Source organism: Leptinotarsa decemlineata, unplaced genomic scaffold (assembly GCF_025532065.1).
Source record: "Leptinotarsa decemlineata unplaced genomic scaffold, Ldec_3_MD MMD2_tig00000035_RagTag_RagTag, whole genome shotgun sequence".
NCBI lineage: Eukaryota > Metazoa > Arthropoda > Insecta > Coleoptera > Chrysomelidae > Leptinotarsa > Leptinotarsa decemlineata.
Window position 1 is genome coordinate 5313755 of NW_027412540.1, and position 12305 is coordinate 5326059.

General features: G+C 35.7%; 1 protein-coding gene across 4 annotated transcripts in view; it reads right to left on the minus strand.

The window, feature by feature from the left end:
• Positions 1 to 12305, minus strand: part of alpha-Catr (alpha-catenin related) — a 241608-nt gene that overhangs the window by 54763 nt on the left and 174540 nt on the right. For all 4 annotated transcript variants that reach the window (XM_074171780.1, XM_074171782.1, XM_074171783.1 and 1 more), the window contains exons 3-4: positions 3981 to 4141; positions 1759 to 1968 (exon numbers count right to left, since the gene is read on the minus strand). In XM_074171780.1, the coding sequence (XP_074027881.1) occupies positions 1759 to 1968; positions 3981 to 4141 (371 nt within the window). The remainder of the gene's footprint in view (positions 1 to 1758; positions 1969 to 3980; positions 4142 to 12305) is intronic.

Sequence of the window (12305 nt, forward strand, 5' to 3'; positions counted from 1 at the left end):
GTCGAAAAAGCAACATGGGAATGGAAGTGAAGCTGCTGATGATAAAGACCGTACTACTACCAATAATCTTGTATGCCTGCACTGTCTGGAGCGGCCAGTGCACAGCGACATACAGAAGACAGATCCAGTTGTTTATGAACACGTACATAAGGGCCGCCCGAACCGAATCGGTACATATTTCGGGATTTAGACCTGAACATACACTACGTAGACGCATATATTAACACGCAGAAGAGGCGTTTGACAAAATTCGAGCGCACGACAATCCAGTGCTACGCGATCTACACAATACATTACACGGGGGTGACCCCAGATTCCGAGAGAGAGATAAACATAGAAGGCCAACCAAGCAGAACCAACGTCTACCTCCGAGAGTTGCTGTCAGGCGGATCCGAAGATTATAAAATTTTTTCTAACAGATAAAAAACATTTCTTTCTCAGGCTCAACGAGAAACACTCGACCGTGATCACTTTTTCAAAACAATAGTTAGTTTTTGGGGACCCCATGCAAAAATTCAGTTGGAAAAGCCAAAATAAAACAATACATTAGATCAGAAAGTAAAAGCGCCTAGAGGCTGACTTTCTACCAAAGAAGGTCAGATGTCAATATTGCTGAAGTGCCCATCAATAAGTTGAGGACCGCTCCAGAGGAGCGGGTATGGATGGACGAGATGGGATATTCTGCACCCAGTAACCGTATGGGAGAGATTCCAACTCAGGACACTCACCCGAGAGGGGGGCATGGGGGGGGGTTACCCTCGTAAGTTGTTACTGAGACTTGGACACCGCTCAGATTTTGATATTTCTGAGAGTGCCTCATGTTCAAAGAGACCCTTCAATTCATATAAGAAATTATGCCTGGGTTTTTATTTAATAAAAATTGAAAATTCACAATTACTTTGAATAAATCTAACAGAAGCTGTTGAGTGAGGCTCACCAACATATATTAGTGAAAACTACACCCAAATCAGTTTACTATTTTGAGATTAGCGAGTACAAATGCTCACAAACAAATAATTAGACAAACATTCTGAAAGTAATTGAATTGGTTCCTTTTGCGTCGATAAAGACCTCAAATATCTTTCATGTATCAGCGAACAGTTATACTTTTATTATATATATAATATATATATATATATATATATATATATATATATATATATATGTACTGATTATATGTAATGACGTATTGATTATATGTATTGATGTACTGGATAGTAAAGATTTATATATAAACCATATGGTATTGAGTTATCAAGTTCAATTTTTTCAGGAATATTTCGAAAATGTTATTCCTTCAACAAGGCATCTATTATTTACAAAAGTATTGGAATACGAATCTAAATGAGTATTTTGCCAAAATAGATATAATTCAGTTTTGTAAAATGTATTTTCAAATTACTACGCTAGTTCAACTAGAACATATCCATTCACATCCATCAAGTCTTCTCATTGTATAAAAATAAAATTTGAAATTCTTTATGGAACATTCTGGCCGTTATTTATTTGATATTCCAACGAAAAAACCCGTTGCAGTTTATAACACCAGTTTAATTTGAAATCATCAATAGGAAAATAGGAAAATGAAAATAGATACTTCAAATATCGCCCAGTCAATGCTGATTCATTCCAAGTTAGAAAGAAAACGATAAATTTATGAGTGATAATAGTTAGGATGGGGATACCGATGAAATTACTTAGCCTAATTTTAGATTATTCTCTTTGTGGGCTTGAGTAACTTTTTAAAACTTATCTTACTTTGCTGGAAGTTAGTAACATCATCGTAGATCTTTCCAAAACTTGTCTAGCAGCCGCCATTTGTGCCCTTCTTCTCTCGTCCTTCAGATCATTCTGTCTATCACCTGTCAAGTGAGCCAGTTCTACCATCTCAGCACCAAACTGACTGAAGGCTTTTACGAATTCTGTGAAATTGCCTACCGACTCTAGACGATCCAAACTATGAGATACCTGAAAATTATATTGAAAAGCTAAATTTGAAATGATGCGTGTAATCCTTAATATATATTTTATGAAGCTCTAAATATATATATATATATATATATATATATATATATATATATATATATATATATATATATATATATATATACAGAGATATAAATATTAACGAGTGTGTATGATATAAATCAAAAGGGGGAAATTCGTGGACAGAACACTCAAAAAATAGGGGCAAACCGCGGACACGTGTTTCTGGCTATTGGCCTCATCAGCGCGGTGCAGCCAATTGCAAAGATGGACAACAACTGGTTACAAAAAATGAAAAACATAACATAAGGCATACAGAAACTACCTCAATAATCTCATCAAAACTTAAAAAAATTATTATTATATGAATAAAATTCACGATGCTCGAAAAAATTATAGAAAAATTTGGCAAAATATAAATGAAATGACAAACAGCAACTCGAAATGTCAAGACAAATATAACATTATAGATGATAATGGGCAAAAAATTTTCGATGATAAAAACAAATCAGATTACTTCAACAATTTTTTTTCAAATATTGGGCAACAAATGGCAGAAAAAAATTGATAAACACGACACTTTACCAGAAAGTGATTCTAAGATTTCAGACTCTATTTTCCTGAATCCGGTTACAAAAAATGAGGTTGTAAAAATTATATCCACTCTGAAAAACAACAGCTCCGTGGGCCCCGGAGTTCAATAAAACATATAAACATAGAATTACACGAAAGTAGCTGTTTCAGGAGGACTTTCTTACAGTTTGTGTCTGAAAGTTACTTTTTTGCATGATCTACACATCCATGTATAGAGTTACTTATTTTCAAATTGATTACTTCCTTCCTTTCTTTGGAAGATTCCCTCATCCCCTTTTTTTGTATCAAGATGGAGTAGTAAAAAGCCAAAAAATTTCTTTCCCAAAAATTAATCACTCCTAAAAATATAACCCCTTTAATTCAACTGACTCAACTCTTGATAAATTTAATGAGGATTTCGCGGTCATGTTTCGCCGTAGTATCATTTATTGAGATTATCATCTGGATATCCTGCAAATGTTTTACATCAATACCCCATTTTCATTGGAATAATGTTTGTTTTTATATTTCGTCATAATTCAAGACTGGTTAATATCATATCAAATCATACATCATTTTCATTTTAGTGAGATAAAAGTAATCACCCTCATGCATTGAATATACTCTACCAGATTCAGTCTATATAGAATTCTAATGATTCAGACCACATATTATTACGATTTGTTTATTAATAATTTTGACATTCTTCAATATGTATTTTCTATACTTGTGTCGATGATGTATTTTACTCCAAATAACTCTATTCCATTACTGTCTGCACTATTTTGATATCTATAAATTGTTTTTCGTTTCCACTTATTGAACTCATGAAATTTGGGAGTGATTTAATTAGAAGATATGCAAATTTATAGTGACTTCATTAAACATATAGCCAAAATTCAATGCGTTATTCTTTTACTAGAATAAGGAGATATAGATAAAAAAAATTTTGGGCAATCAAATTTCATTACAAGAAATTACATGTCAGGTGGAAATGAGTCTATACAGCTAAGATTCAATCTCCACATTGACGGAGGAATTTTCTCAAAATTACCAAGGTCGTTTCTCAGTGAGTTACAACCAGCTATTATTCGATTTCACGAATCTTTCAAATTTCCAATGGAATAGAATAAACGGCTATATAGAAAATAACCCAATGGGGATCGTGTAGATCATTGGTGATGAGGTCCCTTCTTTCATTTTTAAAAAAGAGAGTAATTTTTAAAATAACGAAATTTTCAAGAAAGCGACTTTCCAATGTTCAACAAAGAAAAAACTATCCCCAAGTATAAGGAGTATATATTTGAATTGCCGCAGAATGTTTCTTGAACACCTTAATATTTTAGGAGAAATTAACGCATGTTATAGAAAAAAATCAAGTAGTTGTGCTATGGAAAGTGTCTAAATATAACTTTCAGTACCTTATCTTTCGCGAGAAGGAGTTGTTTCACAACAACAATATCAGCTAACAACAAAACTCTTGTAATGGCACCTAGAAGACACCTTGCTGCTCTTATCAGAGTTGTCCGATCAGGTAGCACTTCTTCTTCGTGTACTTCGCAAATGTGTTCGATGGCTCCACCTACGGATTATAATGCAAAACTCAATGTGAAATTTGGTGAAATATCCCACTTGTGAGAAAGATAGTGGTGCTGTTCTAGTACTTTTGTATTAAATTCAGTACATTCATAACCTTGAAATAGTTTATCAGATCACATCAGAATAAATGGCCTTCTCAAATTGTAACCGTTCAATATGCATGACATTTGTGTTATTTTCAACATAAAATATTTCTAACATGGTTGTTTTTGTAAAACAAAAGTGATTGTCTAGACATTTTGATTTTGATTTTCACTTTATTTGTAATTATTGTTAAATTGAGGTGTAAAATTAACAAGACTCTGCACATATAGCAAGGGAGGAGTGGGTATATGTTGAATATATCAGTTATTCACGGCTACGCATTTTTAGTAAATTTTTTTCTGTATTCTGTAAATTCTTTGATCCATTTTTTTTCGATAGCAGAAAATCGTCGAACACTCAGAACACTTCCAACTTTCATTCCTTCCACCAACAATTTGAACATGCTAAACTCTAAACATATATTCGAGACGAGTGTACATAAAAAAATTGCTAATCAAATGTACGTACCCGCGAAATTAAAACTAGCTCGACAACTTATAATCAAAATTTTGAATGGATATGGTGTAATTGGAATTGGAACTAAAAATAATCCGATATTGAGATATAAGGCTGAAAAGTTAGTATTTTCCTATGTTTTTTCAATTGCTCTGTTGAAAGTATTATGTCAAAAAATTTCACTTTTAATTAGTTTAGAAACGCACTAACCACATGATCCACACTACTTTTGATGAATCTCAGCCAATCGGAGAATTGTTTGGTATTAGGTGTCACTTACAGCAAGATCTTTGGTTTGGATGTTTACAATTACTATTGAAAATTTCACTTCATTCATTCCTTCCATCGTTGCGTCCCTTTTATATTGATCATTGTAAGTTGGACAAATAGATTCTCGGTACTTCAAGAAAGATGATCCTGATAACTAATTACGACAATCTTTTTGGTGAATCATCTGCTACTGTTAGTTTATCAGCAGAATTCAGTTTGATTAAGGCCCATTTACAAACACTCCTATTTGTGATTTCAAGGATCTGAGAAATGATCAGTTTTCACTAACATTTCAGAGAAGAGTTTATCTTCAATAGAATGACTACGAGAAATTCTATAACAAATATCAGATATTTAATGCAAATGCATCAGTCTCGAAGTTGTTCGATTTCCTCGAGAAAATTCATCTATTTTGTCTGAGTATCTAGCAAATCTTCATTGCATTCTACTCTCCTTTGTCGTGTAATCTATATCGGAATATTGACCCTTATTGAAAATGGTTCGTTGTGCTATTGGTTATTGTTAAAATCAGAGAGAAAAACAAACTCGTTTTCATCCAAAATTGGATAGCGCTGTCCGACCCATCAAGAAGTCAGCATTGGAGCTTGACCAAACCACGAATACATTCTCAAAGGACAGTCTTGACGATATCTGTCTTCAGAAAGACGCCATCTATGGGATCGACAGAAGACTCAAACCACGAATAATATAAGGCTCCCCAAGGGAGTCCGTTGCAAAGCCAAGTTTCGTTATCGACCACCAAACGAGATTCGTCCTCTGTGTTTCACTGCAGCTTTTCCTACAAGACAGCTAATTGAAATCAGAGCTCTAAAACAAAGAAGTCTTGATCCAAATCCAGACACAGCTATTTCAACCCGCCGAAATCTCGACAGCGGTGCTAGGCATTGCTGAACCCGACTGTTCTTGAAAGATGAACCTGAATGAGTTAACTACTCTCCTTACGAAGAAGCCATCTATGGGATCGACATATTAAATATAAACAAGGCTACCTAGGCTTCCGTTGCGAAGACAAGTTTCGAAGTCAACCGCTGAACGAGATTTGTTCTCTATCTTTTACTACAGTTTTCACCGCAAAGATGGAAACCTGCGAAGATGGGAACCTGAAAGATAGAACAAACATACCAATACAAGTAATCATGGAATTACTAGGATGCTGTGTGAGAAACTGCTACTTCCAACTGAAGGATGAATTCTCTACACAAGATGTAGATAATTCATCCTATATATATATATATATATATAGTGGTTTGGAACTCTGGCCATTGAACAAGCCCACAAGAAGCCCCGAGTCTGGTTGAGATACGTGGACGACACCTTCATAGTATGGAACCATGGGAATGCAGAACTAAACACTTTCACAATGGAGAAGGAAGTCCACAACAAATTGCAATTCTTAGACGTATTGGTGAAGAGAACCGACACTAAATAGGTAACATCTGTAAATCGAAAACCCACTCACGCGGGACAGTATCTGAAACAGGAATCCAACCACCATCAATCGACTAAGAGAGGAATCATCAAGACTCTACTAGACGGTGCTTTCGAACTCGGCAATACAAAGGAAGGTATCGAGAAAAAAATTTTGAATAATCAAAAATGACCTGCAATGGAATGGTTACTCCAAAGTAATGGAGCAAGAGCTACACAAGGAAGAGAAGCCGCCACAACCAGTACTTGTACTTCCTTTCCCTACTTACATCAGAGGATTGTCGGAAAGAATAAGAAGAATTGGGTCTAAATATAACATCAGAACCTGCTTCAGATCTCGGAACACTATACGTAGCAGTCTCACGAAACCAGGCCACCAAACGTGGACTGCGATTCCAAGAATTGCATTTACGAGTGTGAAGCATCATACATCGGTGAAACTAAGAGACCTTCGAAAGTTCGCATTGCCGAGCACAAAAAACACACTCAGCGAGAAGAAACCAGCAGATCTGGAAGAGCAGAGCATGTTTGGACTCATCAACATAACATCAAGTGAGTTCAAGCTGGAATCATCCACAAGAAGAAACACTGGTTCAGGAGAAAGTTCAAAGAAGCCGCATGTATGTTGTCCAACAACGCATTTAGCCAAGCTATCGTAGAGATACATAACATATGGAAACCTCTAATCAAGCGGAACACGACCAACTCCTGCCAAACGGTCAGCTCCCGCTTAAATCCAATGAAGCGGTGAGGGGGAAGAGGGGATACGTGAAAGCAGTCGAATGACCCGTAAATAGTCAGTCAGTCAAAGAGAGAGACAACAAACAATTTACAATGACAGCTGTCATGTGATTCAGTTTGGAAAGGTGTGTTTGTTTGTCTGAGTTAAAACTATGGAACAAAAGAGAACTGAAAACCCAAAATAAATGTCCAATTAAAAATCAATTAATTGACAACACCCTCATTAGATTTTAGAAAAACAAGTGAAGTAGTGTTATTATTTGAGAGGTTAAGAGAGATCGATCCCCACTGGGATTGATCTCATGACATTTCGAAAAAGTCTCATTTGTCATTATCTGGCGATTTCAGTTAAGTGTTCGAAAGTCGACCGACCTTACTCGATCCACTCCCTACTGTCTAGGTAAAATGATGTTTATTACGTGTTCGGAAGTAGACTGTCTTTACAAAATTCGTATTCTGTGTTATTATCCCCACTGTGTTATTATCCCCACTGCATTACTATCCCCACTGTCGAAACGTCGTGAGACGTCTTTTGTCATCTTCTGGTGATTTCTTGTTAAGTGTTCGGAAGTCGACCGACCTTAGAGAGATCAATCCCAGTTGGGATAATAACACAGAACACGGATCAAAACCCGAAAATCAGTTGAGCACATTCCTGTCCCTGAGAACCTTAGATTTAACATTTCACGTAATAAACATCATTTCACCTATACAATAGGGAGCAGATCGAGTGAGGTCTCCGTCTGAAATGAACCTGCCAGTACTGAATAATCAACGTTTTCTAGTGAACATAACCGCGTTGGTTTAATTTTGTCAGAACTGAATTCTATAGATTGTCGAATCTGCTCTATTCAGTGGATGGTGCTAAGTAAGTGATGTACTGTCCTAAGTAAGTGCATGCGAAAAATGCCAACAATTTCATCCACCTACACCTGAGTAAAATGTATAATGTGGAAGCATTTCAAAGAAATATAATTATCATTACCGTAAACGCTATTTCAAAGAGTCAAAGAACCTCTTCAAAAACATATCTGTTTTCTTTTTCTTCACAGCGAAGGTAATGGCTTTAATGGCGTTTTTCGGGACATGAGAAAATCTCCTTCGCTTTTATCATGGAATGAGAAGTTTCTCTTGAAACAATGAAGTTGGGACTATCAATCTTTCGCTGAAAAGTGCGCTAACTGAATTATCCTTTTCGTTTCGGAACATAATTGCGAATTCCACTCGGAAACTGAGACCTGATAAGATCTAGTGGAGGAAATTATCATCGAAGTTTGGGTGTTAAATCACTATCACCGTCGTAAAGGATTACGGTGTAAAGTGCCGCCGATATGAGACAATTTCCTGTCGACAATAACGTGTCAGCATACGGTGACAGAGTTGCTTTCATTCGTTCGTGAATAATTTATGAAATTGGGACAAGAACTGAAATCAATTCCACAGTCGGAATATTCTTTCAATATTTCATTCAAACAAAATATCAGTGTCGTTATTACTATTGGATATTTCTATTCTTATACAATGTGAAAATAAATATCGTTCAATTCTCGTTTTTTACAAAAAATTGTGTTCCATAAAATCACTTGCATATTGTTATGAAACACAAAAGATTTAACTTTCTGAACTATCACATCTTTATTGAAGCCAATCGAAACAAATTATACTTTGTATGATGATAATAAATGCGATGAATGGGCTCATTCAGGCTAATTTAGTTTTATATTGAAAATTATATATTATAAAAGTAAATCATCTCCCAAGTATCCCACAAAATGTTCCGGTCAATTAACAACTGAGCAAGAGCAATTGAAAATGTAAGATCGCCCGCAGTACATCTTGACGTCACACCAGGCAAACGAGCTTCTATCGGTGGCAACCGGGTCTGTAGTTGGAGATTATGAATCGGTACCATCGTCAATTCAATTTAATTTTCTTCAAAGTAATGTATACAGGGTGTCCCTGGACTTCCTCTTTTCCTTTCGGGAATGTATAGATGGGGTCAAAATATCACCAGTACTTCATATAACTTTTTTTCCTAAAAGTCTTCGTAACCAAGTTACGGGCCCTCGAAGTTACAAAATGAAAAATGTTTTTCTTTGATAACTTTTCAAGTGAATATTCAAAATCATCCAAATTTTGGTAATTGACTAAACAAATGAATTCCGTCGATGAGCTTTCATGCAGGAGTCAGTTGTTTTGCTACAAAGTCAGGAACGGACTACCCCCATGGTCCACACCCCAAAACTTTGAAATGACAGATATTTTTCAATATTTTTCAACAAAATAAGGTTACTTGGACAATTTTATGCTTCAATGATGCTTCAATGAGCATCAGTACTCGTGTGGAAAGTCGATCGGAGCAACGAGTCAAACCCGCTCGTCCACCATTATTTGAAATGAATAATTATCAAAGCAGAAATAATAATGATAACGTTAATTCAACAACATTTATAACAGGAATAATACAGAGTATGCTAAAATGAAGTCGTAAACAAAAAGTACAGTAACTATATGGAAGTTTAAGTCACAATTGTGATAGCAGATATTTTTTCAAAAGAAATATCAAGTTCTGTAGATTCGTGGTTTTTTTAAACTAACAAGCTACTCTACTATGAAATATCGAATTCATTCCATATTTTGTATGTACATAATACGTGTGGAATAATCACGTTTCGTGTTGATCAGTTATTTGAATCTCATGAAACTCAACATTCGAATGTTTCAAATTCTTCTTCACAGCTAAACTGTTGAGGAGTTTCACTGATAATTATAATTTTATGGGAGAAATTCTTCAACACGAATCTAAATTTAGCTGAAAAAACGCACATCGAAAAAAATATTTACTATACTAATAAAAAGCAAACGAATGAACTACAAAAACGGCTGCACATGATCAGGTGAAAAATATCCAGGGAATAATTATGTTCCATTTCTTTCACAGATGTTGACAAAAAAACCTTTTAGAAAGTTTTGATAAAAAATGAGAAACTGGAATGCGATTTTGTTTTGTTGAGTGGTGCGTTGTCATATGACTATCATTGTATTGTCAATATTCTATAGGATATTTTGAATTTTTTTGATATGGCCGAACAGTTTACATTCAATGAATATGCAGATATGCATGTATTTTATGGACGAGCATTTTGTAATGCTGCAGAAGCTCGTCGTCTGTATTCCGAGCATTTTCCCAATCGAACGGTACCGTCAAGAGAAACATTCGAGCGTGTCGATCGCAGCTTGAGGGAGACAGGTATGTAATAATTGATAATTAATTTGAGCACGTTGTTTTATTTCGATATTATTGTAGGTACAGTTTTGCCAAAACGAGGTGGTGAGGGCGCTCCTAGGACTGTACGTACCGTTGTATTGGAGGAAAATATTTTGGAAGCCGTTGCTGATGATCCTTCAATGAGCATCAGAAATCTATCAGAACAGTTCCATACATCCAAGTCCACTATTCATAGAATAATTAGGGAACAACTGCTCCACCCATTTCACATCCAGAAGGTACATGCCATGACACCTCAAGATTTTCCAGCACGACTGGAATATGCCAATTGGTTCATGGATAGGCAAAGAGAGGATATTACTTTTATTAATCGAGTTTTATTCACTGATGAAGCAGGTTTCAGTAGAGATGGAGTTATCAACTCTCATAATCTCCATATATGGGCCGAAGAAAATCCCCATGGGATATTGCAAACCAAACACCAACGGAAATTCAACGTGAATGTTTGGGCTGGTATCATAGGAAACCATCTTATAGGACCATTCGTTCTACAGGACCGATTGAATGGAGAACGTTATTTGGAGTTCATTCAGAACGATTTGAATGGACTTTTGGAACATGTTCCATTGCAAACCCGAAGAGATATGTGGTTTATGCATGATGGCGCTCCTCCTCATTCTAGTTTGATTCTGCGTGACCATCTGAACCATATTTTCCACAATAGATGGATTGGTAGAGGTGGGCCATATTCATGGCCATCGCGGTGTCCGGATTTAAATCCATTGGATTTCTTTCTGTGGGGGCATCTAAAAAGCCTTGTTTACGCTACACCTATTCACACAAGAGATGCATTGTTGAATAGAATAACATTACATTGTGAAGCCATACGAAACGACCCTGGAATGCTATTTCAAGTATAGAGAGGGTGTCTTCGCAGACTAAGAAAATGTATAGAGAGAGAAGGTGGTCATATCGAGCAGTTTCTGTAGCGGATTTTTCATTTCTGTTTGCTCTTGAGGCTCTTGAGTTTCGTTAGTTAAACGTGTTTGCATTATAAAAATTCGTTATGAACATTTTACCTATCATTTCCATTTTCCTTAAAAACTAATATTTTTGAATAATGGTAGACATCTCAGGATAAATGTTGTTGAATTAACGTTATCATTATTATTTCTGCTTTGATAATTATTCATTTCAAATAATGGTGGACGAGCGGGTTTGATGTCGTCGAGTGAAACTACATTTTTATCAAGACTCGTTGCTCCGATCGACTTTCCACACGAGTACTTTTATTCATAAAATTGTCCAAGTAACCTTAATTTGTTGAAAAATATTGAAAAATATCTGTCATTTCAAAGTTTTGGGGTGTGGACCATCGGGGGTAGTCCGTTCCTGACTTTGTAGCAAAACAACTGACTCCTGCATGAAAGCTCATCAAAGGAATTCATTTGTTTAGTCAATTACCAAAATTTGGATGATTTTGAATATTCACTTGAAAAGTTATCAAAGAAAAACATTTTTCATTTTGTAACTTCGAGGGCCCGTTACTTGGTAACGAAGGATTTTAGAAAAAAAAGTTATATGAAGTACTGGTGATATTTTGACCCCATCTATACATTCCCGAGAGGAAAAGAGGAAGTCCAGGGACACCCTGTATATTAATTTTGGGTAACTGGCATTTTTGAGACAAAAGTTCTATAACGAATAAAGAGTACCTTGGGATTCCAAAACATAATTTCGGATTTTTCTCTATGACGTAAATAGATCTTCGCTCAATATTGTTTTTCGATTTCCAGTTTTCAACTAATATTCCAGACAAAGTAGAATCTGATGATGTATCAACAGAAGTCATGTCTGATGTACTCAATCTATCACTGTCCTCGGGGGAACTTAGTAGTAATTTCTTCCAATACTTTCT